At 40.7% G+C, this 27,190-nt stretch overlaps 1 protein-coding gene across 1 annotated transcript in view; it reads left to right on the top strand.

Annotated features, from left to right (window-relative positions):
* The window catches only part of FAT4 (FAT atypical cadherin 4), a 154,223-nt gene that overhangs the window by 110,716 nt on the left and 16,317 nt on the right, over positions 1 to 27,190 (top strand). Inside the window, exons 7-12 of the mRNA XM_076337545.1 lie at positions 963 to 1,143; positions 5,502 to 5,752; positions 8,612 to 12,961; positions 20,170 to 20,274; positions 22,626 to 22,933; positions 26,764 to 26,849. Of these exons, the coding sequence (XP_076193660.1) occupies positions 963 to 1,143; positions 5,502 to 5,752; positions 8,612 to 12,961; positions 20,170 to 20,274; positions 22,626 to 22,933; positions 26,764 to 26,849 (5,281 nt within the window). The remainder of the gene's footprint in view (positions 1 to 962; positions 1,144 to 5,501; positions 5,753 to 8,611; positions 12,962 to 20,169; positions 20,275 to 22,625; positions 22,934 to 26,763; positions 26,850 to 27,190) is intronic.

The raw sequence follows: 27,190 nt of genomic DNA, 5'->3' as shown, positions 1-27,190 counted from the left end.
ACTATCACCCTTTCATTCTCCTTTTTGTTATGTATTCAAAGAAAGGAACGATCCCACTTTTGTCAGGGACCCTCAGTGAAGAATTTGGTTAGCAGAAGATGTCTTGCTGATTCTTGGCTGAAAATAAGTCTAATAGACTGGCAAAAGTAACATGAACTTGTAAAACTCTTCATTGTCTTTTTTTTGGATTTGACAAAGGAAAAGCTTAAGAGAATAAATACTGAGAGATTGCACATGAATAAACATGCTATTGCTCACTCATTTGTGCTCATCAGAGTTAAGCATTAGAATAACAGGGAGGATGAAAGCCATAGGTTAAATAAGTTCAGTCTGATTTCCCGTAAGCCAGTATCTCATCCGAGCGAGCATTATTTGCTGCTACAGATGGTTGCTTCTACAGAGAAATTGAGTCTGAACGGGGCTGGAGACTGTGCAACCTTCTCACCCGCTCAGAGAAGGTCTCCTCAGGTCAGGGGTGCGACTGGCAGTGGAAAAGCCGCACGGAAAGCTGGGGTTTGCCACTCTTTCCACTCTATTTGTTTTGCGGATAAATAAATTGAGGGCTGGAGTTTTCACGGCTGTCAGTGTGCCACCTTTGAACGTCTTCTCTTAGAGAAATAGGAAAGTCAACCACATGTTCAAATTGGTCCTAATTGTTACAGGAAGGCTTCTGAGCGGTTCCAAGACCATCTTTTTCCGCTGAGCTTGTATTACAAAATATTTCTAGAATTAAATGGAGCAAGAAAAATAACAACTTTTTTTTTTTTTTTCTTTCACAACTTGTACTTTATGTCGAGATGCCTTTGAAACAAATCTGACCCTGTCCTGTATGTTGAACTGGCTTCCCTGCTCTGTGAACTGTGACATGCTCAAGCGCTGGGCTTTAAATTGGGGATGGCAGACCTCGGATTAGCGTGGTGGTATTTGTAACCTCTAGCATTTTGTATCCCGCTTTCCCACAGGGTCTCCTGCCCTCACTGGCACTGGAACCATTGCTGTCACGGTGGATGATGTCAATGACAATGTCCCCACATTCGCCTTTAACGTGTATTCTGCCACTGTTCCGGAGGATGCACCTACGGGGACAGATATTTTGCTCGTAAACTCCTCAGATGCTGACGCTTCTACAAATGCTGTTATTAGGTACGTCGTTTATTGTTGCTGTATGTAATACTGCCTCATACCTTGCCTGATGACTTTTTTTTCCCCCCAGTGTCCATCACCAACATGCCATAATGCTGTAAGACACCAAAGGACAGCTGTATATGTGTAGCTAAATTATTTCGGCAAATCTGACTTTTTTTCTGTTGTTTATAGGCTTTTAGAATTATATGAAGGACAAGTAGACTTGCAGTGTTATTTTAGGTTTTTACTAAGTGAAAAGCAAACGAGTCTAACTTGCACCTGAGTGTAATTGTTAATGGGCTAGATTTATATTTCTCAATAAGTGTAGAGGTAGATGAATTAAAAAAACAAAAACCAAAGAAACCCTGAAACTCCAAATAACATCCTAAATGGATTGAGCACTTCAGCTTGCAGTCTTTATATATACATTCTCTGCATAAAGAAATACGATACAGGCTGTGAATGATCATCATTACTGACTGCCATCAGCTTGTGTAGCCTTTGGAAATGCTTTTGCCTTCTATTTAGCATCGCTTTTAGAATTGAGGCCTTGTAATGAAGGATATAGTTAATAGATATAATACAAATCTTTTAAAATTTATTCCTGAAGAAGCTAGAAACCATTGTTCTTGGAGGCTGGCAGACTTAAATATTAATTGAAGGAGCTTTCAGGAGGGGCTTGGTGGGGAAGAGGAAGATGTACTTTTCAGACGTCATTAACAGATTTGCTACAGAAGCTGACTTTGGGGCAGAGTTAAATAATAATTTTTTTTTCACTTCTGTTCACATGAAACCACTCACCTTAAAAAAAGTATAGAATGTGTTTTGCAGCTCTAGTCATCGTTAAACTTTTAATTTTTAAGCTAGGCAAATCTGGAAATCAGTATCACTTTTTTGCATAAAAATGTCCAAACTAGTGGACAGTGTTAATTTTGTGATAGCATACATACGTTTGGGGAAGGCTTCAGTATCTTATTTTGAGCCTTAAATGGCCTTTCAAACCTAACTGTAGTTTAGATGACTGCTTGTGCAGACTTGGGTGCATTTATAATAAACTAGCGAGCAGGTACAGTGTCACCCAGCGTGCTAATACAGGTTGCGGGAGACACGGCGGACCGCTGAACGGTCATCGGAAACCACTGCCTGCCGTGCCGCTGCGCTCACGTCTTTTCACGTAGTAAGCAATTTCCACTGAAAGCCAGCACGTTCCTCGGGTAAATGTATTGTCAGTTAACGTCTTCAGTTTAGAAGGAAAATTACACAAGGCGAGGTGTAAAGTTTATCCCATTCGGAAAAGCGGTTAAAAGTTAGAATTTGGTATTTGCGCTTTAAATGCCAAATGGTTTGCAGAGCTCAGTTGATGCAACTTAACTGGGCGCTGGGCTGAACGCTGGCCATTCCCAGTTTCACAGACAAGAGTAACGAAGATGCCGAGTGGCAGTGACAAGCTGAAGTCCACTGAGGACTGATTTATTGCTAATGGAATACAAAGCAGATTCGCATTAGTTATCAATCGGAAGGACGTGTAGGTAATCTCATCCCATTTAGCTCTGTTTCCAAACTTACAAAAGAGGATATAAAAGTAGCTTCTTTATTTACTTTTGTTAGTTCACCTCAGTTCATTCTTCAAAGTGCTTAAGAATATCACTGTGGTTGTCATTTTTTTAAAAAAAAGGAAGTAAAATAAAACAGATCTATGTTATGGCAAAGCAAGTGTATATAAAATACTGTAATATTTTTCTTTCCAACTAGCTACAAGCCAAAAATAGAAGCTTTATGTTTTGGCATCTTTAAATATTTGAAAAGCATCCAAAATTACCATTTATTAAATTGCAAAACAATGAAGCTTTTAATTCTATTCACTCTCGCTCTAAGACACTATTTCTGGCAAGCTCCTTTAGAAAAAAGAATTCCATACAAAGCATGAATGATTGTAATGATTGCATCCCATAATCGGAAATTATCAGAGTGCTCTTGGATTTCTTTAGTGTGGTTGAATTGCTTTAATATGTCTGCCCTTAGTCTTTTTCATTCATTCAGTACCTCAGAGTAGAATAGTTGATAAAAATATATTTTTCCTTCATAAGTAGCTATTTAAAAATTGTTTTCAGGTTTTGTTTTACACTTTTTAGACTCAGGAACATACTTTGTTTCTCTTGGACAGAATTTGTCCAGATTCAGCATTTAGAGTAATGCAAATCTTAAAACATGACTGGTATTACAAAACTGGCAAAAGCCGGAGGGACCAGAGCACGTAAGGTCGTCTTGTCAGAGGTGTTGAGCACTCTGAACTCCTTTTCAGCCTTGTTAGAGCCTGTTTCAAAATCAAATCTTTGGTTTCCAAAGATGGTATGTAAAATACTCTGCTAAAATTTTCATGTAAAGTCAAAAAATGGACTGTGTTATGCAAGAAGTAGATAATCTCCTGCAAAACCGTTACGTGTCCATACACACCAACTCTTTTTCTCTTACTTCTGGTGATAACCTGTGAAGTCATTAAAGGAGGCTGATGAGGTTGTTAACGGCGACGCACACTTGAGCAGTCTTGTTAAAGATAGTATAGATAAGAGGGGTCAGCACAAACTAGTCGAAAGGCCAGATTTTAAGCGCTTCAGTAAAATTCCTTTTATGCTAGTTGTCCCCATTAATGGTTTGAGGGTTTTTTTTTTGCTTGGGTTTGGAATTTTTTTGTAACTGTGCTGAGACCCACTTACATTGTCCAGTTGGTTTGCACGCAGTTGTACTCAGATATAACTCAGAATATCCTATGGCAAATGTAATTTGTCTTTATTATCTTTTTTTTTTTTAAGTAATTTTAAAATTTTAAATTTTTAATTTAAAAAATTAGTTTAATTTTTTTTTTTTTAAAAAAAAGGTTTTCATAGCATCTTTCCAATGCTAAAGCTTGAGCTGTTCTATATATGTGGAAATACAGAAGAGAAAGTCCCTGTCTTCTGCGACGCCTCACACAGGTTTAAAACATTACAAATCACAGCTGAAATTTGCCCGCGCTGCTAGTATTTAGGGAGATTTAAGTGGTGCTTTAGGCTTTGTGCACATTATTTCCACCCTAGATGCACATCGCTATGGCTGGAGAATAATTACATATGGCCATCATATTATATCATAATTAAGCAATTAAAGTATGCTCATGGCATTCTGTAGAGATTAATGAGTGAACAGTAGAAGTTGCCACAGCTAATTACACAGGCTGGCTGTCAATCCTCTAGGTAAAGCTTCTGGCCTGTGGTGTTATTTCTGTCGTAAACTGTTCTGATTTTAAAAAGGTGAAGATAGGAATATTACTTTCTTTCATAAAAGCCATTTTCTTCTGAATCTTTTATTGAATCGTATACCTCAAAAAAGCTGCTATTGTGCTGTACCAGGCTTCTCTGAAGAAGCAATTCTAATCACAGCTGTGTTGTTTTTTGTCAGGGTTGTAATATTGAATATGGGAACCGTTCATTTTAGCCAGTTTTTGTTTCCTTTGTTTCGTGGAAAGCCCATTATCTGAATTAATAAAAAACATAATATTAACCGATTACCTTTAAAGATACAGCCCAGTGCTCCGCATATCTTTGAGATTCCTTCTGTACAAATGCAAGCTGGGTGAGCATTCAAAGAGAAAGGACAAATTCACTGTGCTAGTAAGCCAGAGGTAGCTCGTACAACGCACTGCGGTAAGCACACAGTCGGTTCTTCTTAAATCACGTTTTTGCACACACACACAGGGATGTGTGCACATACATATACACCAACCAAGGGTCAAATTCTGGTCCCAATTAGTCTCTATTAACGTAGCTCTGTGGTTACTAATTTGCTATGAATTACTATGAATTACTGTGAATTAATATTGAAATCTTGAATAGCAAAACTTAGCTCAGTATCAGGAAACAATATGAATTATAAATCCTCACGTTCTTTTGTAAAATTGTCATCCTTTTCAGAAAATAGTAATTTTTCTAATTATATTCTGCGGATTCAGTTAAGAGGTATGTCAGCCTTTTGGAATAACACTTAATGCATTAGCCCAGGGAAATCAGTACTAAAGGATGCCTCCAGTAGGCAATTTTGAGAGTACGTCCGACTGTATCTCCAAAGGTACAAAGGCTCAGTCTGCTCCTCATTTATTAGAAATTTATCTGTGTTAAGCAACTACGCTTGGAAATCCCCAGAAATGTCATTTATGACAGGTCTCGAAATATGGAAGAGAAAAAAAGTGAAGACAGGTGGACAGTCAGAAGAAAATCCGTGTGTCGATACCCATCAGCATAGTGGTCTGAAGAGTACAGAAAATTGTTGTTATCTTAAGGCAGCCAGGCTGCCGTATGAAATACTAATCGAATTTTTCTTCCTTGTTTTTTTCTTTCAAACAGCTATAGGCTTACCGGTGGCAATTCGCAATTCACAATCAACCCATCAACCGGACAAATCATCACCAGTGCTCTCCTCGATCGAGAGGCGAGGGAGAACTACACTTTGGTGGTGGTGGCGAGCGACGGCGGCTTCCCCAGGGCGCTCTCCAGTTCCACCAGCGTGCTCGTCTCCGTCACCGATGTGAATGACAACCCGCCCAAATTTCAACACCATCCCTACGTCACCCACGTCCCATCGCCTACCAGTTCAGGTAACCTGATCGGTGGCAGTGCTTGGGATACTTCACATTGCGTAAACATCGTAGTGAAATGCAAAGCTGTGCCACAAGAAATGCTTCTGAGATGTTCCTCTGCAGCTGTTTTCCAGGTTTTGTTATCTTCGTGTTGCGTGGGAATGAATAGTGGCAAGGCTCAATATATCACCCGCAATTTAGCAGGTTTTTTTAGTTTGTTCCTTCCATCCAAATTCCATTAATTTCCTGCAGTTGTGTAAAAAAGACATAGTGTAAATGAGCACCCACTCAAACAAGTGATTAAATTGTTTTGCCAGGGTTAGGAAGGCAATGGCCTCTTTTTTCCTCTGAAATTCTCCTCCTGCATGTAGATGTTCTGTTTCTACCCTGAGCAATTCTTAAAGAGGAGTTTGTCAACCTCTTCCAAAAAGGCCGTATCTATGTCAGATGTTAATTGTGTTACCTTTCCTTGAGCCAGGTGATGAAGTAAAATAAAATAAAAGTAAAGCCGAGCAGCAACCTTCCTTTTTGTGGAACCTACACCCAAATTAAAGTGACTTCACTCAATTCAGTTCTGATTCAGCTTATGTTTAAACGAGCCTGATAAATAAATACATTAGAAATGGGTAAGTCCAAAATACTAGTATTTTCTATTTGCAGAATTGGCATTGCAAGGGGAAAGAAAGAAGAATATGGGTATTTGCATGAGGCTGGAGAGAATTTACTGAAAGATTCTGCTATTTTGATATTTTTTTTGTCCAAGATTTAAAATGGACTAATACCGGGACCTCTACTATCTCAAAACAGTAAAAGGATTTTATAATATGATCACTGTGTTACCACAGATTCACCAAAGTGCAGTCAGAGTGGTTGGCTGTGGAAGTCGGCGACGCTGTATGTTTTCACATGCATACGCATACATGGTTATGTGATGCCTACAGGGAGGATTCCAAGACAAATGGTTTACAAAACAAATAGTCCTTTAAAAGAACAAAAAAAAGGGCTTATTTCCATGTCTTGGGTTTTCTCTCTAAATTTTAAACAATTGCAAATACTTCTCCTTTTTATGGAAGAATGAATTTGTTTACATTTCTTCCCTGTTTCCAGAACAGCATTATGAAATTATTTTATTATTGCATTGGTGAATCTTTGTGTATTCTGACTAGGGCACAGTGCCTTTGTGTGGGGTTTTTTGGGGTGTTTCTTTAAATGTGTTTATGAGGAGTACCCATAGGTTTGACTGATGTTTTCCAGCAATATCTTTTTGGATGCTTTTTGTATGAAACCCGTCACACTAGAAACAGAAGCCTAAACTATGTTTATTCTGTTTTTAACTTAGCAAAAACCTAGGGATGCGTGCAGTTTTTTATTTGCAACTTCCTCAGTTGATAGTTCATTTTCATTTAAAAGGAAATGTTAATACCTTTTCACATTATTTTGAAAGGCTGTTGACAATGATGTTACTAGCAGGCATGGCGTCCATTAAAAAAAACCAAACCAAAACAACAACTTTATTGCAGTCCAATGTAGCGTCTGAAATAGCTTTTTCAAAGAAAAGAACAAACCCTCATAACTTGATCAAGACTTTTGCTTTTATTCCGATCACAGAATATCTAGTGTACATTCTGAAAGATAAAGCTTAATTTCTGTGTTATTTTTTAATCAAGTTCAAAAGGGGGAACTAGTAAAAATAATAATTAATAATATAATTTGCTTAACTGAAGCAAAACTCTTAATATTTTCCTGTCCCATTTCTCACAAGGGTTTGAATACTGTTTTTGTGTAAATATTCCTCTGCCTGGAGTACAAATCATTGCACATGACAAATAGTGACATGAAGTATAGTTTTAAGGGGACGCTGTCAAAGTCATTCCTGCCTGTAAATGATTTTGCCTGAAGAGGTTGAAAACAACATGATTTTTATACAGGAGTGGGTATTTTCTAAATTTCGGTACCAGTAAAACATCAACAGAGTGTTCTGCAAATTGGTTGGACAGTGTCAAATTTGAAAGACGTGCCGTGCATTAGATCTGTAAACTCCAGTGCAAAAGAACACCCTGGATTCTCCTTGCAGATAGGCAAATATAGAGGTTAATGCAAATGGTGCTCCTATAGTCAAGCTCATTGTGAAGAATAAACTCGAAAGACCTGAAACGTAATATATTCATGTTCTTGCACTAGCGTGCAATAGTTTTGTATTTCTGTGTGATTTTACCCCTATCTCAGAGGACCAGCACACTTTTACAAATGCAGTCCCATTAGTTACTGTCCTCAGAATACTCTTACAAAATCAGAAGCAAGAGGCTATCGGGGACAAAGGAGCAGCATATGGGGAATAGGAGGAAAAAGGGCTGCAAGGGAAGGTGGGCGTGTAGAGTAAATGTCCGTGTGTGCTGCCTGTTCACTTACCTAACCTTAATAGTCGTTGAATTCCAGGGGGTTTTTAACATGGATAAATAAACTATGACTAATTAAAAAAAAAAAAAAAACCCAAAACCAACAACAAAATAACATTCAATCTTATTAGATTTATGGCTTTCATAATGTGAATGTTCTAGAAATGGGATGGTAGGCTTCCAAAAAGTTGCACGTTCATTTTCCAGTGCAGATGTATGTGCAGCCACTGACACCCGTTCAAACCCACATTTTTTGGCCGCGTGCATGTCTTGCAGGCTCGCAAACTCACCTACCCTTTGTTGAACTTACCATCTTGTGAAACAAGCAGTTCATTTTCAGAGCAGTGTAAGGAAGAGCGTACTGCTCCAGGACGAATACCGGGACGGGGGACCCTCTCGAGTGCTTCCGAGTGAAAAGCTGGCATCGCGTTTCCCATGATCGGTGCATCTGAAGATGCCCTAACTTTGTTCTGCATTTCAGGCTCGTTCGTGTTTGCTGTGACCGTCACCGATGCGGATGCTGGCTCCAACGCCGAGCTCCATTATTCCCTCGTGGGGAAAAACTCTGAGAAATTCCACATCGATCCAGCAAGGGGAGCGATCCTGGCTGCGAACCCGCTGGCGGGAGAGTCCGAAGTCACCATTTCTGTTCACGTGAGGGACGGCGGCCGGTACCCCAAGACAGACTCTACAACCGTCACCGTGAGGTTTGTGAACAGAGCAGAATTTCCTCGCGTTCAGGCGGATCAGGAGACCTTCACGTTTCCTGAAAACCAAGCGGTCGGCACGCTTGTCACCACCGTCTCCGGGTCTTCAGCCAGAGGAGGCTCCTTGTCCTACTACATCGCCAGTGGTAACCTGGGCAGTACCTTCCTGGTCGACCAGGTGACGGGACAGCTTTCTGTCGGGAGGGCTTTAGATTTTGAAGCCATACAGAAATACGTGGTTTGGATCGAGGCCAGGGACACAGGCTTTCCTCCCTTTTCCTCATATAAGAAACTGGAAGTAACGGTGATAGACGTCAATGATAACGCGCCGGAGTTTGAGCAAGATCCCTTCATTGCAGAAATAGTGGAGAACCTGTCCCCGCGGAAGATACTGACGGTGGCTGCTGTCGACAGGGACAGTGGTCTAAACGGACAGCTAAATTATGAAATAATTGAGGGCAATACGGAAAATAGTTTCAGTATCAATCGAGCCACTGGTGAGATCAGAAGTGTCAGGCCCTTGGACAGGGAGAAATTGTCTCAATACACACTAACCGTGAAAGCTTCAGATAAAGGCAACCCGCTCCAGAGCACGACCGTCAAGGTTATCATTAATATTTTAGATGAAAATGACAATGCTCCAAGGTTTTCCCAGATATTCAGTGCTTCCGTGCCTGAAAATGCACCTCTGGGTTTTACGGTAACCCGAGTCACGACGTCAGATGAAGACATTGGGGTGAACGCGGTCAGCAGGTACTCCATAAGGGATACGAGTCTCCCGTTTACCATAAATCCAAGCACCGGGGACATCACCATCAGCAGACCGCTAAACAGGGAGGACACAGACCGCTACAGAATCAGGGTCTCTGCGCATGACTCCGGGTGGACGGTGAGCACGGATGTCACCGTATTTGTCACAGATGTCAATGACAACGCCCCACGATTTACAAAGCCATCCTATTACCTGGAGTGTCCCGAGCTTCCTGGGATTGGGTTGAAGGTCACCCAGGTTTCAGCCACCGATCCCGATGAAGGGTCAAACGGCCAAGTCTTCTACTTCATAAAATCCCAGTCCGAGTTCTTCCGAATTAATGCAACCACAGGGGAAATTTTCAACAAGCAGTATTTAAGGTACCAAAACTCCAGCGGTTCAAGCAATGTCAACATTAATAGGCACAGCTTCATCGTTACTTCTTCAGACCGAGGCAGTCCTCCGTTAATGAGCGAGACAACCGTCACCATTAACATAGTAGACAGCAACGACAACGCACCGCTGTTCCTCGCTCATAAATATTTTACTCCTGTTACTAAGAACGTGAGGATTGGCACAAACTTAATTAAAGTTACTGCAGTGGATGACAAAGACTTTGGCTTGAATTCTGAAGTGGAGTACTTTATCTCTGATGAAAGCAAAACTAATAAATTCAGACTGGACAGGAGTACAGGCTGGATTTCTGTGTCATCTTCACTAATGGCTGATTTGAATAAAAACTTTCTGTTTAAAGTGAAAGCAAAGGATAAAGGTAATCCTCCACTCTCATCCGAGGTAGCTGTTGAAATAGTAGTAACAGAGGAAAATTACCATACACCTGAGTTTTCTCAAAGCCGTATGAGCGTTACTATCCCGGAGAGTCACTCTGTTGGAACAGTGATCAGGACGGTTTCAGCCCGAGACAGAGATGCCGCTATGAACGGGTTAATCAGATACAATATTTCCTCTGGAAATGAGGCTGGCGTCTTTGCTATTAATACAACTACCGGTACGCTGACACTAGCAAAACCACTTGATTTTGAGTTACGCCAAAAGCATGAGCTAGTTGTTACTGCCACGGATGGGGGATGGGTGTCCAGAACAGGCTACTGCAGCGTCACTGTTAATGTCATTGACGTGAATGATAATTCTCCAGCATTCAGCCCTGAGGACTACTTTCCCAACGTGTTAGAAAATGCCCCCAGTGGGACAACTGTTATTCGATTAAATGCCACTGATGCCGACTCTGGACCTAACGCTGTGATTGCATATGCTATTCAGTCCTCAGATAGTGACCTCTTTGTCATTGACCCCAATACAGGAACAATCACCACCCAGGGATTTTTAGATTATGAAACGAAGCAAAGTTACCATTTAACGGTAAAGGCTTTTAATGTTCCAGATGAAGAGAGGTGCAGCTTTGCTAGTGTCAACATCCAGTTAGAAGGGACAAATGAGTATGTGCCCCGTTTTGTGTCCAAGCTTTATTATTTTGAGGTTTCTGAGGCAGCCTCCAAAGGCACTGTTGTAGGTGAAGTTTTTGCAAGTGATCGTGATATGGGAACTGATGGAGAAGTCCACTACCTTATCTTTGGCAACAGCAGAAAGAAAGGCTTCCAGATAGATGAGAAAAGTGGCCAGATCTATGTTTCAGGACCTCTCGACAGAGAAAAAGAAGAACGAATCTCTTTGAAAGTCCTCGCAAAAAATTTTGGGAGCATTCGTGGTGCAGATATAGATGAAGTAACTGTTAATATCACTGTACTGGATGCCAACGATCCTCCCGTTTTTACCTTAGGAACCTACAATATACGAATCAGTGAAGGTGTTCCTCCAGGCACCCATGTCACGTTCGTGAGTGCCTTTGATTCAGATTCTGTCCCTAGCTGGAGCAGGTTTTCCTATTTCATTGGGTCTGGCAACGACAACAGCGCCTTTTCCATCAACCCGCAGACAGGACAGGTGACGGTCACTGCAGAGCTGGATCGAGAAACATTGCCTGTGTACAACCTGTCTGTGCTGGCCGTCGATTCGGGAACGCCGTCCGCTACAGGAAGTGCCTCTTTACTGGTAACTTTGGAAGATATCAACGACAACGGCCCTACCTTGTCCACCAGCCAAGGAGAAGTCATGGAGAATAACCGTGCAGGAACTCTTGTGATGACGCTTCAATCATCAGATCCTGATCTCCCTCCGAACCAAGGTCCCTTTACATATTACTTGCTCAGCACTGGCCCCGCAACCAGCTACTTCAGCCTTAGCACTGCTGGCGTGCTGACAACGACGAGAGAGATTGACAGGGAGCAAATCAGCGATTTCTACCTGTCAGTGATTACGAGAGACTCTGGCATTCCTCAGATGTCTTCCACAGGAACTGTGCAGATCAAGGTAATAGACCAAAACGACAACCCGTCTCAGCCCAGAACGGTAGAAATCTTTGTTCACTATTATGGCAACCTCTTCCCAGGTGGAATTTTGGGCAACGTAAAGCCGCAGGATCCAGACGTGCTAGACAGCTTCCAGTGCTCCCTCACCTCAGGAGTCACCAGCCTCTTCAGCATTCCTGGGGGTACCTGCGAGCTGCACTCTCAGGCGAGGTCCACAGATGGCACGTTTGACCTGGCCGTCCTCAGCAACGACGGGTTGCACGGTGCCGTCACCAGCAGCATCCGGATTTTCTTCGCGGGCTTCGGCAACGCCACCATTGACAACAGCATCCTCCTCCGCCTGAGCGCCCACAGCGTGCGGGATTTCCTGACGAATCACTATCTCCACTTCTTACGCATCGCCAGCTCCCAGCTGACGGGGCTGGGCACCGCCGTCCAGCTCTACGGGCTGTATGAGGAGAGCAACCACACCTTCCTGATGGCAGCCGTCAAACGCGGCAACAACCAGTACGTGAATCCCAGCGGCGTGGCCACCTTCTTCGAGAGCATCAAAGATGTCCTCTTCCGCCAGAGCGGGGTGCGGATCGAGGCTGTGGACCACGACTGGTGCCTGCAGAGCCCCTGCCAGAACGGAGGGAGCTGCCTGAGGAGGTTGGCGGTGAGCCCGGCTCTGAAGAGCCACGAGAGCGTCCCCGTCATCATCGTGGCCAATGAGCCCCTCCGGCCCTTCGTGTGCAGGTGCATGCCGGGGTATGATGGGAGTCTGTGCGAGACGGACATCGACGAATGCCTCCCTTCCCCCTGCCACAACGACGGGACTTGCCACAACTTGGTGGGGGGCTTCTCGTGCAGTTGCCCGGAGGGCTTCACTGGCATGGCCTGCGAGAGGGACGTCAACGAGTGCCTTTCCAACCCGTGCAAAAATGGTGCCGCCTGCCAGAACTTCCCGGGAAGCTTCAACTGCATTTGTAAAACTGGGTATACAGGTACGCTTTTATTTCTCTATATCTTACAGTCCAGAAGGGATGGAAAGAGGGTGGAAATGTGCCTTTTTAGCACAAGATTGTCTGAATATGAGCATTCCCAATAGGTGAAGAGGTCATGCAAAATGAGGTATTTGTAGTTATGAAAACTCAGAAGACCAGGTGCCCACACTATTATTTTATTTTAGCTCTGTCCTCAGGCAAATCTCACTTACCTGATTTGCATTAGAACAGAAAGATTTTTACAAGAGCTATTTTAATTTATTAAATATGTAGAAACCATTTCCAATGCTTAAGTATGATTTTTCTGTTCTTGTTTTTGTTATGCATATTGTGGTAGCATTTCAAGTCTGCTAGGAGAGTGCCAAGCAAGAAAATCAGCCTCTGCCCCGAATTGCTTACAGTCATACAAGACAGAAAACAGATGAAGGGTATGGGGAAAAAAAGAATTCAGGCAAAATAATCAACCATGTCTGTTCTGTATTTTGTCCCTTTGTCATTAATTTTTTTCATTAACAACAGAAATGTCTGCAGCGTTCCTACCTCTTCTGAGTATTTTTTTCTCTAATATTTATTACACATTCAAATATAGCAGCATTTCATCCCTAGAAAAGCAGGCTGATGTTTGTTTCTGTCATGAGTATGATATTGAAGGAAGGTCCGAATAATTTTAACCATTGCTTATGGTCACTTTTTACAGACATCATAAAAAAAATCTAACCGGAGAAGATTAGGTAAGGCTTTCATTACCTTTTCTAAGGAGTATTTCTGTATCGCAGATGCCCCAGGGCAGCCCAGGTCGGCACAGCCGTGCTCATTACGGTGTGGGTATTCGGGCTTGCCACCACTGCCACCAAAACTCATTTGTGACTAGCGGAGTGATCAGGGGGTTGATTGTTCTTTTGGTTTTTTTCTTAAACCAGATTACTACAGGAGATGCAATACACTTTATTGCAAAGGAGAAGGTTAATCAATTAAAAAATAAAGGTTTAACTACTTCATTTAAAGCACAGCTACAGCAGTGGATACGTATTGAGTGTGAAAGGTCTGTTGATATAAAGGACACTGATGTGATCTTTTGTGTGAACCTCACAAAGGTACCACTGAGCCTCGGGTCAGGAGCAATTATTGTTAATTGACAAGCAGTTCTAATTAAGTTACCAATCCAGGATTTTATTTCATGTTGTATGACTACGTCGGATTATTTTGCCAGGAGCATGGCAAAATAATTCTAGGGCACCTATCCCCTGCAACTCTTTAGGTCATTAGCACCAGAGATTACATGGCCATATGTTTGCTGTTGCAACGAAGCAAGACACTTCATTACCTCTAGCAGCATACCATAGTATATGCCTCTAGCCTATAATTTGAAACATTAAAGAAATGTCCAGCTAATTTTTTCTGGTATTAAAGCTCATATCTTAATGTTCAACCCTTATGTCAGCTAAAAATAAAGCTCTACATGTGACAAGCTCAAAAAAAGAAGGTTTTAACTAAGAAAATGTGATGAGAGACTCTTACAGTTTGAAGTGTTGGATTTCTTTCACGCCATGAATTAAATGTGGCATCTGATACGAGCTTTCTTAAACTCCTTGTCAACACAAATAACTTTAAAATAGACTACCACCGAGGCAGATGTTTCTATTTGGGAGTCAGATCTTTTTAAATTGGTTGGCCATTGCAGAATCAAGAATTATTTAAGTGTCTGGAGATTAATTGATCAAGACAGAAAACAAATGGCACCAAAGTATGAAATTAAAACCCAAAATATCTTTGGAGTTGAATATCAGCAGAGCTTATTTGATAAGATCACAATTAATATTCAGTATATTTAGACATTTTATGTCCACAAAGGCATATTTGAAATTCTGCAAATTTAATATTCAATAGGTTCTGCAAACAAATGTCAGAATTCAGATTGTTTGAGAATGCTTGACATAGAGACTATTATGTCATTATTATGCTGCCAACAGAAAGAGAACACAGCTGCTTGGGAGTTTAATCCTGGTTCGTATATGATTAAAGATAGCCGTAGTGAATGTAAAAGTAAAGCCCGAAACTGTTTCTTTATGAATATAAACCTTGAGTGCCTCAGCAAAAAAAAAAGAGACATCCAAAATAGTGGATTTCTAATACAGTTTACTATATACATAGCTTTGCTCCTTCTCTTGGAATGAAAATACAGTCTCATAATTGAATTTGCATGCCCGGTAAAAAAACAATATTTACACGGTACTGCATACAAGTAGAAATTAGTATTTTCTGAGACAGACTCTCTGTTCACTATAAATTAGAGTACATGAGGTGTAGACCTTTATAATGGCCTACCTGAAAACTGAGAGTCTTACTTTTCCTTGATTTATTATGTTTTGTCAGCTGCATTTCACTTCATCATACTGCAAAGGTAATGTAGTTCTTTTCACTGAATAGGGTTATAAAGACTGATTACCTCAGAGCAACATCATTAGGATTTAAACAATCTGTTATAATTACATCTCTTAATGATGATCAGGTTTTGTTTTTAATATAATCACTTTCTGGAGGGAATATACTTTGTGATTTACAGTAGTTGTCTGCCCTTCCTTTGAACCCTTCATTTCCTGTTTTCCAGGACTCATTAAGATGAAGGAATGTAGGTTTGTGAAATTGTTTCAAATGCAAGATTAAAATATTAGAACAACCACTTTAAAAGATGGACGCAGAGAACCACAAAAACTAAAACTCTCAAATCAGGTGAAATCTAACCCAAGAGCATTCAGCTGGTATCTGTTCCTGTTACATTTTTCAATTAAAAAAAAAAAAAATTCTCAGAAAGTTAGATTTTTGCATAAGCCCCTGCATGTGATATCATCAGCTTGAGGTGACGAATGGTAAATGCTGAATGCTGTCTGTTATCAGTTATCCAGCATTATCCTAATTTTCATGGTCTTCAGAAAAAGATCTTTCTGACACAAAAATGAATACCCCGAATCTTTCAATGTTTCAGCTGAGAAGAGATCTATAAACTCAACTAACTGCAGCGTTCACCTGAACTGGAGTGTTACTGGGGTGGCTCTGGTTTGGAGTCTCCCTGGTTCCCAAAACATTGGCTGAGACGTTTCCTTCCCCTGGCTGGATTTGATACCCTGAAACACTAATCAAACATATATGATTAGCCTAATTCTTTATGCTGTCCAAATAAAATTATTCCCCAGCTGAGAAGTGCATAGTAGTCCGAATGTGTGAAAACGCTTCTTGAAAATTGACTCGCGTAAGCCGTGAAAACACATACGTCTCATATTTTTTCAAGGCATATAGGTGGGATAAAGGTCTATCAGAACATTACTCTTAAATTCATGTTGTAAAACTTAAATCAGCAGACTGTTGTGGAAAACGACCTCTGAAAACCAAAACTACTCTAGTTTTGCGAGTTTAAGAACTTTGGCATTATCTTTCTGGAAAGCAGTAAAACTGAGCACTTGGGTTCAGGTGAGGATGCTTTTATGCATAGTGGCAAACAGTTTCTTATCCTCTTCACTCCAGTAAGGTTCCTTGAATAATTTGTTTCATCTGTGCAAGAGAGAATTTCAACATAGCTACTATTTGTGTAAATTCTCTACTCGGGAAAAAGAGTCCTCTCTAAAACTCCTTTTTTTCTTTTTTTTCTTGCCACAAAAAATTGTATCTAAATATAAGCATATATATAAAATCTCTTAGGCAGAACGGCAAAAACAACGGGTTTGCAAGCTATGTTTTGTTTTTCCAAATCTAAATCTTTAGTACACACCTTATTGTGCCTGAAACCCATGAAACCGGTAGGCCATCAGGGTGGGCTTGAACAAATACTCTTTTACTAAGGTACTGGAAAGCTAGCATTAGCACGCTGCAAGGGAGATAACTGAAAGCGGTAGGGCAACCTGCTGCCACCTTGGATGGCTCTACTTGCTATAGAAGGATAAGGTGTTAAAAGAAAAAAGTCAAAGTTTAGCAGAAATTGCAGGACTAAGTACAATGTAACTGGTATCACAGCTACTTATCTGGAGGAATCCCCACGGTGAAGAAAAGACAAGCGAGAGAAAAACCCTGCTGGGTAAAGCCCTGGGCAACCTCATCTAACTTTGAAGGTTGCCTGGCTTTGAAGGGGGGTTGGACATCATGACCCCCAAGGTCCCTGCAGCCTAACTTTTTCCATTATTTCTGGAGTATATGTCCTCATTTCGAGGTCAAGAAAGATCCACTTCTGCCCATCAAGTCTGGGCAGTAACAACAGAGGGGAAAAAATAGGAGCACAGGAGGAACACGGCTTAGACGAAAAGGGAAGAGTAAGAAGGTGCAGTCTGAACACTGGTGGACCATCCAAAAACCAGAAGTTGATAGAAACTCTCCGGATCTCGGCAGAGTAACCAATGCAGGCTGCCAATAGTAGCTTGAAATACGGAGACCTTTCCTTAGAGGATGGACAAGGAACGCGCAAGTTTCTGTCTCAGAGGAGTCTAAGGAGGGACTGACCTAAAACCTGAAGGTAGCAGGAAATTTGGATGAATTGATGAAGTTCAGGATTCTGCAGAAAAGAGGGAACGAGGCCTTGTAGCAGCAGCTGTCTTCAGAAGAAGCTGATGAAAAGTAATTGGTAGGTGAGGTTGCCCGGAGGGAGAAGAAACTCAGGAGAGTTGGAATCTTTTAGAAGAAAGAAAAAGTATAACCAAAAATTGTCTTAAAGCAGGAAAAAAAGATGGATGTCTTTAAGAGTTTTAGGTGATAGTACCAGGATTTTTTTTTTTAATTGAAAACGAGTTATATACTAAATAAAAATGAGTTTCTGGTTTTTTGGTAGTTACATGACATTATATTATACTGTTTACCTACTTATTTATTTATCAGTTTCTAGTTTATAACTCTCATCATCTGTTTACCAGCTTTTTCCAATGATCTTGCTTTATCAAAGTAATTTATTTTAAATCCTTATGCAGATCAACCGTGGTGATAAACTAGAGTAGTGTTCCTAAGTTATACTTTTGTCCTGCCGATATCTGGCTGAAGGACTCTTGCTTTCTAGGGTAAGCATGCTTAACATGCATTTAAAGAGGAAAAATAAGCTTCATAGACATCTTTTGTTGGATCATTTTTCCAAATGTAAATATATGCATTTTTCCCAGGTCTTTATCACTTCAGTGAATGGCAAAGAATAGCCAAAATTTATTCTTCATTTTAAATAAATATTAGTTTTAATAGCTCTGATGAATTGTTAAATCAGAGTATTTGTCTTCTCCTGTGTCAAAACAGTTGGAATAAATGCAAACACACTTTTATTAGTTTCATGAATTATTCAAACAATTGTTAAATATGAAGAAGATGTTGTTATTCGGTGGATAAAATATGTGCAGCTAAAATAAACATCCATATTCTGTTGCTGACTCAGCAAATATGCCAGCTTTTTAGCTGAGAAAAAGAAGAGTGTTTAGTTAGATTGAATTGCAAAAACCTGAATAAGCCTTATTAGCTACACTTGATTTTTGTGAAAACTAAGAAACATCACTGAGCTGTTTTAAGCATCTCTGCCTGACTCTTGCTCTGTGTTCTCCTCGGTAAGTCAAAGATCTGTACTGTGTACCATAATTTTAAAATAAAGAAAACAAAAAGTTTTAGCTCATCCTTCAGTCGTGCCCATTAGAGAATAAAATATAAATAAATACCCCCAAAGCATAATTAGATTCAGACACTGGAGATGTTTCCTGGATTTATGGTGAATCTACAAGTTACGTATTAACCACAGGAATCCTCCGGCGCTCTGTTTCCATCCTCCTTGCAGTCGCAGATGGAGGGCTGCTGCTTACATGGAAGAACTGCCTGCAAACTTCTTTAGGTTAAACAGAAAAGTAGAGGGGGGGGGGGGGGGGGAGGTTTTCTTAATTAGGTGGCTGAAGTTGTGAAATTCTGAAAAAGCTAGCAGAGTTAATATAGCACGGTCCTGATTTTCTACAGTTTTAGGGACCAGCAACCCCTAAGGACTGCATATTGTGCATTGCTGTCACGTGAGATGTAAGAATTATAAGATATATGTGACATATAAGAATGGACACCCTCTTTGCAAGCTCATGTCGTACTTTTAACTTAAATGTATATTACATTTATATGGTGTGAGGGATAAAATAATTCATTATCGGTGCAATAAGAAGCATTAAGGCAGTCGTAGCCTTTGCTCTGTGTATATATCCTGGCCCAGATGAAGTTCAAGGAGAGGTCTGGAAAAGCGTGGCTGATTTTGCCAGTTTTTGCAGAGAAACACGAGGGACAAACATGACGATACTTTCGAGTTTTTGCTGAGCAGGCAGCGAAGGCTGACGCTGCTGGCAGAAGGAAGGCAGGTACCGCGAGTGGTATATAGTGGAAGTGTTGCTAAACTGATAAAAGCTGAGCAATGAAAAACTTAGAAGTGAAGACCAATACTTTTGTAGTTAATGTTTCCATACAAAGAAATTTTCAGTTTTGTACAAAGAATCCCCTTGTCAGTATTCAGCATCTGTTAAAATCTTCACTTTTTCTCTTGGTTCCCTTCCTTGTTGAAATGAATTATGTGATGTCAGTTTATTCTCTGGTGAATAATATTTACCACATGTGACAACGTCTGCTTAGAAAAGGACTGTATCCAGGGTAACTCGTTTTAGCTCCAGAGGACTGTGGTCCCTCTGAGTCAGGAAGGAGGTTGTAATTGATGAGGAAAAAAAAAGAAAAATCGTATAATGTACAATAGCAGCCTGTGTTCAGCATGCCGTGTTCATACAGGGTCCAGCAGGGGCTGTCTGTATCTCCTTCACACTAATGAGTACATTGCATTCAATAGGGGGGAAAAAAAAATATTTATTTTTGTTTTAGTTCAGCATCTCCTTTCATTTCATGATCTCTCTTTTACGGATACCAGTTAATAAAAAAAAAAAAAAAAATTAAAAAAAACCAAACCACCAATACCTATATGAGATAATTACAATGAGACACTTGAAAAATAAAGTTAATTTCTCTGGGCCGCGTATTACGCCTGTGTCAGGGCTGGGAGCAGGCCAGCATCGTGTCTGTGTTTCCTCTCTCCATCCCACAGCCGCAGCTGGTCCCTGGCACCCTCCCTCCCGGCCATGCGTTCAGCATTGGCTCATAAGCTCGTTACCTAAATACCAGCCTGACTTTCCTATCGACCTGAATACTCTGACCTGGAAATTGCTTTTATTCCCTAATCGCAGGGAAAACGTGCGACTCCACTGTCAATTACTGTGAGTGCAACCCCTGTTTCAATGGTGGATCCTGCCAAAGCGGGGTGGAGGGGTACTACTGCCACTGTCCCTTCGGTGAGTACGCTTCTCCTCCTCTCTGCTCGATCTTCCCTTTCCCTATTAATATTTCTCAAATCGCTATTTATTTTTACCTGCATAAAACCGATGGGTGTGCGTATGGATCCCGGTCCGTGGGCAGGTGTTGGTCATCTCCTGGCCCCCTCCTCTCCGTTTTTCCCCAGCTGCGAGAGGGAGAAGCCGATATTTCTGCCAGCACGGCAGGAGATGGAAGCACGTGGCAGTGTGGGGGTCGCTGTGGCTGCTGGGGGGGGGGGCACACCGAGGGCTCAGAGCAGTGCTTGCTTTCCTGCCTAATAACAGACACTTTTAGGAGAGCTGACGAGTAAGACCGCTGTAAATAACGTCAGTATTCTTGCGTCCTACGCGCTTGGAAGTGCAAGGAAGTCGTCATAATGTTAAACTAGAAAAAAAAGACTTTGGGATGATATTGAGCGGAGAGGGCTTGGTTTTCTTTTGAGAAATTTGCATGATTTGTCAGAATATCTGTAAAGCAAGAATTAGAGAGCACACACATTTTTCTGCAAGTGAGGAGCCCAACATCAGATATTGGCACTTTTATATTTAGTAGATTTGATGAAGAGAACCTGACCGAATCAAAACAGCTTTGTTAGCCCACACCAGTATTTGCCCATTCAATTTATTGTGTGTTAATAAAGTTCTGAGTTCCAAAACCAGAATACTATTCCAAGAATCAGAGAAGCATATTTGGCAGAAGTACTGCCAAAATAGTTTAATAATTATTAGAATTTAATTATCCCAGATTTGGTTTGTGGAATGAACCCAATAAAGACATAAAACAGCACAGATATTTTAAGGTATCATGATATAATTGCAGCAAGATTGGTTCTGAATGCAGATTAATCCAGAATTGTCATTGTTCATTGTTATGGTTTAACCTCAGCCGGCAACGAAGCCCCACACAGCCGCTCGCGCACTCCCCCCCTGCTGGGATGGGGGAGAGAAAATCAGAAGGGTAAGAAAGCTCGTGGGTTGAGATGAAGACAGTTTAATAGGGAAAGCAAAAGCCGCACACAAGCAAAGCAAAACAAGGAATTCACTCCCTACTTCCCATCGGCAGGCAGGAGTTCAGCCATCTCCAGGAAAGCAGGGCTCCATCACGTGGAACGGTGACTTGGGAAGACAAACGCCATCACTCCAAACGTCCCCCCCTTCCTCCTTCTTCCCCCAACTTTATATGCTGAGCATGACGCCGTATGGTGTGGGATATCCCTTGGGTCAGTTGGGGTCAGCTGTCCCGGCTGTGTCCCCTCCCAACTTCTTGTGCCCCCCCAGCCTGCTCGCTGGTGGGGTGGGGTGAGGAGCAGAAAAGGCCTTGACTCTGTGTCAGCACTGCTCAGCAGTAACGAAAACATCCCTGTGTTATCAACACTGTTTCCAGCACCAATCCAAAACACAGCCCCGTACTAGTGTCTATGAAGAAAATTAACTCTATCCCAGCCAAAACCAGCACGTTCATATAGAAAAGCATAAAAGTAAATGCAACAGATTAATCAAAAAACAGATAAACCTGAGAAATCTACAATGTTTTAAGGCTGCTGAAAACCCTCACACAAAAGTATGGTTCTCAATACACATTTGTAACTACCTCTGAATACGGTTTTCTACTCACATGTGGAATAACTTCTTTATTCTGTTTTATTTCCTTTGTTTTACGTTTCCTCAGAGTTTATTAATTTCCTATATGGTCATAGCCCATTGTAAATGTAACTAATATTCATAAATTAGGTAAGTTTTTTCTCATTGTCACTGCAGTAAAAAAAATCAAGGGAAACTATGTGACAGAGATCTGAAAAGAAATGTGTAGAATGCACGAAAATATTCAGATCAATAAAACACGAGAAGGCATAATGTTTTAATCACACATATGCTTATATCATAAGTATAAAAAATGAACCACCAACTGAGAAGGAGTTCAGATAACAGCTGTAAAGAGAAAAATAAGCTCAAGTTGCAAATTTATTTCCATAACTGGATTAACAAATTCCTGATGATAATTAACAACCATATTTGACATAGCTGTCAAACTCGCTTTTTTTCCCCCTAAAGAAACCACAGAGATCAATGCAATGTACTTCGTTTTTCAATAGGTGTAACTGTCATTTGTAACTCAATTTTTAAGTTTAAATATATATACGTCAACACCCGCCTGTGGGTAATAGGATTCTTCTGTTCAAGTTGCATATTTTTAATCACGCATTAGAGGTTTCTTAAAGAGCCAGTGTATCATAGCCATACCTAGAGCACATCAGTACTTTGTTTCGGGGAGAACGCTCAGCGAGGAAAAAAAAACTATCTGATAGCAGATTTTACTTTTCATTTTGCAGGTGTTTTTGGCAATCATTGTGAACTGAACAGTTACGGATTTGAAGAGTTGTCGTATATGGAGTTTCCCAGTATGGATCCAAACAATAATTACATCTATATAAAGTTTGCCACTATAAAAAGTAATGCCTTAATGTTGTATAACTACGATAACCAAACCGGAGAGCGGGCAGAATTTCTGGCCCTGGAAATAGCAGAAGAGAGGCTGAGATTCTCCTACAATCTCGGCAGTGGCACATACAAGCTTACCACAACTAAGAAGGTGTCTGATGGACAATTTCACACAGTTATTGCCCGGAGGGCTGGAATGGTAAGAAATGTTAAAATGAGAATTTAAGACAAGTTCAGCCAAGTCACTTGGGCTTCCACATGAACTCAGAGGAACGTAAAATTAGTAACGTTGCGTTTGCTAGCAGAACCTCCAACTTTGGAAAAAACCTCCCTCGTTTCTGTCTTACTCCAGCTGACTCAAAGACCTATAATGCTTTGTTTAGTATGATGATGATAAAGAGAAATTAAAAAAACATGTGCAACGCCCTGTACTCTAAATGTGAAAAATGAGAACCAGGAATAATTAATGAAATAAATTACTACACATGAGGCTAATTAACTGATGCAGATTACAGGGATGATTATCAGGGAAGGCTAATTAACCATAGTAACTACAAAAAGCCTCAAAACAATTTTTCTCAGCGTTTGGAAAATAGAAGCAGACAAAATTCCAGGCGTCCACGACCTCCTTGAGCTAGTTCAGAGATATTACCAATCTCATAAGACTGGAAGCCTGTTTTTCCTCTGTAGCATACATGTAAAAATTTCAAAGGTGCTACACTGAGAAGGTTTTTTTGGGGGGAAGGAGGGGAGTTACTTTTCTTTTTGTCCCCCAGAAAGCATCTGAGGGGAGGAATTCTGCCAAAAACTGGGCTGGGACAACTGATTGCCATATGCCTGGTACTCTGACCCCTCTCCTGCCTTCGTTTTTTTTCCAGTAAATGTTTTCTATTCCTCTTCTCTCATTTTTTAATAATATTTCCAAAGCAGAACATAAACCAAATGCTCTTTGAGTTCAAGCCAAGCTTTTTGACTCCACAGTGTTTGAGTTAGAAATGAAACCAAATCTATTTGCCATCCATAATCAGTAACTATTGCCCAACAGCTCCCTTCTCAGGCAGAAATGGCCAGCATACGTGGAATCTCATATTCTTCCCATGTTTGAAATTAAAGTCATATAGGAATAATATATGGTTGGGACTCCACATTTTGTTTTATATATTTCAAGCCAGAAGTGATGTAGGGAATAAAAGAATAAACTGTTCTACCCGGTGTGGCTCCCCCTGAGTCCTTGTAGAGATTTCCCATCGCAAACTGCCGCAGAAGGCAGTGCTGCTGAGATACAGCCCTTTTAGGTTTTTAAGCTGCTCTGTTTGGAGTGCCCTGCTGAAGAGCTTCAGGTCTGGGGTGAGACGTCCATAGGCACAAATGTCCCGAGAGCAGCAAAGGGATGTATTACCTTGTGGTCTGGCGTTCTTTGTAGGACCAGGGTTGTCTCCTGACCGTCCTAAATGGCACTTTTTTCTTCTCTCTTAGAGAGCCTTGAGCCTGAAACTGCATTTCAGTTGCACAGTGCAAGACCTGATTTCTCCATTTATTGAAGGAGGGGATGGTTTAGTCTTCAGCTGGATTTGCAAATCCAATTTGTGTGTGTTTGGAGGAGTTATACGTCCAAATAAGATGAAGGATAATTGTGATGTTGAATAATGACTTTGTTTTAACGTGCCTTAATATCAGATACTTAATAATTTGCACCGCAGCTTCCAAATGGTGAAGCCCAAAGGCGCACCTACATCTTGAAAGGCACCAGATTCCATTTTAGCAACTAAATTAGCATGGTATTTCAATCAATGAGATTTAAATGGCTAAGTATAGGAGCACACATTAAAAACTGCAACAAATAAATGAAATATACTTAAGAAAAAAATAGAGCAGGAAGATGTTTTACTTGTAGGTATGCCAGAGGGCTAGACTATAGAAGAAGAGATAACATAAAAAGGACTATTTACAGAAAATTTCAGTTATGAAATTTCAGCTTCAGGCTGAAAGGAAACATTTAACACAACCTATACCTTTGTGTGATTTTTTTTTTTTTTATGTTTAAACCTTCTCAGAAACGTCAGCTGTTTACAAACACATTTATGTGAAAAGAATCGCCTTTATCTTAGATATTTCTGCTGCAGGAAAAATGTCTCCCAGGTGTCCCAAAGTGTATAAAATAGTCCCCCTTCAGGATTCCAAATCTGTCATTTCCTACAGCACAGTGGGATTTTATCGGAAACTGGTAAAATCATTAAGTTGTCAGTCCTGAGCTATTGCAGAGTGACAGGATAGAAAGTCTCATAATGCGGCAAGGTAACCGTAGAGTAATGCTTAAGTAACAAGCAGGAACATTTGACTAACATTAGAAAATAAATTGTATGAACTCTGGTCCAAGTAAAATATATTCTCAAATATCTAGCCCTTCAGCTGGGGTTGTAGCTTGGCTTTCACAGCACATAGCGATGTAAGTTAGGGAGATTACACTGATTGAGCTAAGAACAAAAAACTCATTTCATTTTTTGTTGCTGATATTCAGAAGGAAAATATGTATGCGTGTGATGGCATACAGACCAGCCAGCTTATTATTCTTTCTATGAATTGTTGCATTTATACAGGGCATATAATCTGCTTTGGAACTGCAGACTGACGTTTCTCGGGAGAAGCAGTTTGCTCATTATGTATGGAAAGAAATTCAAGATAAGCTTGCATTAAAAATAGCAAATTGAACAATTTAGGCGTACTGTAGGGCATGATTTAGGGCTAAGAGCTATGAATTCATTTGGTCAATACAATGCTGGTCACAGTATGTATTTGGAAATAACATGGACAATCCATGGGGATTTCAACAGGACGTTGTTAGTGAACTTAGTTGCAGGCAGGAAGAAAAGTCATTGCAGAGTAACGACATACTGATAGCTATTGCTGTTTGCTCAGCTCCTGTAGAGTAATCTAAATCAAATATAAACCAAGGCATTTTTAAAAGTGACGTTTGATTTAAATTTGCCGTAGAACTGTACCACACATCTAGTTGAAACGTGAGAAGCTGATATGTACAATTTGGAGATTATGTTTATTTTTCTGAAAATTTGTTTTAAGGAATAACTAACCTTCAGGGGGTTTTTTGCAACGCATCTGCTATTAATAAATCGCTGTCGGGACAATTCTTTGCTAAATAAGGAATAAAATAAAAACTCCTTTTTAAATCAGCTGGAATTATTTCATGATTTTAGTGAAAGCTTTGGTTAGACTTTTAGAGATTACAAATACAAGTGCCATGATTCGCTTTAATGTAAATGACTGAGGTGGGTAATGAGGCAACCTCATTGTCTGGGGCTCCATGGCTTGGAGATAATAATAAAGAGGAAGACTGCTTTAAGTGCTGGTGATGCCCGGTACTTCTCTGAACATCAGCTTGGTCGCACTGTGGGTATCCACCAGGTTTCACCATTATCAATGTGGGGCAAACATCCCTCATGACATATCAGCCTAAGGGTTACCTTGATCAGGTCCACTTGGTTACTCTTTGAGTATTATTGAGTGGTTGGTTATTATTTTTAACTAGTAATCTCCGCGTTTGTACTCCCAGCTTTTGTAACGTGTTTTTTATCAAGTTTAAGCAACATGTTTAATGTCACGGTCAAGCCCCTGAAGGAATGTCCTTTGTGTTTGGAGGGAGCAGCGCTCTGTTCAGATCAAGAGTAGGATACGATACGAGCCAAAATAACTGCAGTTTCGAGGAGTAAAGCAAACAAACATGAAAGAAACCCTACCCAAATCTGAACACTTTGTGTTTAACTGATTCTCTGTATGAAGCAGTCAATTAGCTCACTCTCTGTTAGTATCCACATCTTGGTATTCGCTATGTTGATCCAGAATGTAGTTGATCAGTGGCTCTGAAGCACCCTGTGATCCCGAGTGACATGGTAATATACAAGTGCTCCATTCTAGCCAAGTCCTTGATATAATACATTTAATCATAAATATTTAATGTGGTTGGGGACTACAACCTTGTAATATTCATCATTTTTGTGTGTGTGGCTTTTGCAGGCAGCTTCACTGACGGTAGATTCCTGCTCTGAGGATCAGGAGCCAGGCTACTGCACCGTTAGCAATGTTGCTGTTTCTACTGACTGGTAAATAATTCTTCATTTGGGGGGGTGGGTTTTGAGTAAAATGAAAAGTAAAATTAAAGAGAAATCACCCTCTAAAGCCAGAGAAATTTGGAGTAACGATTACATGCTCTCAGCCCAGCCTCAAGCAAGGGATAGATACCTCAGCTGCACTCCTTCAGAGGCATGCAAAGGCAAGGCTCCAAAGTGTCATTTTCTCCCATCTTTGCAGAAGCAAATTAAATTTTCTACATGTGCTCCTACTTGCTAACTCGGGCTACATTTCTGCACGGAGCTTATTCATGACAAGGAGTTTATTCAGAAATCCCCAATTCTCGGCTCCATCTCTGTCCCCAGGCTCTGGT

The sequence above is a fragment of the Aptenodytes patagonicus genome, chromosome 4, assembly GCF_965638725.1.
Source record: "Aptenodytes patagonicus chromosome 4, bAptPat1.pri.cur, whole genome shotgun sequence".
Taxonomy (NCBI): Eukaryota; Metazoa; Chordata; class Aves; order Sphenisciformes; family Spheniscidae; genus Aptenodytes; species Aptenodytes patagonicus.
The sequence above is the reverse complement of the archived record's forward strand: the minus strand, read 5'-3'. Positions and strand labels throughout refer to the sequence as shown.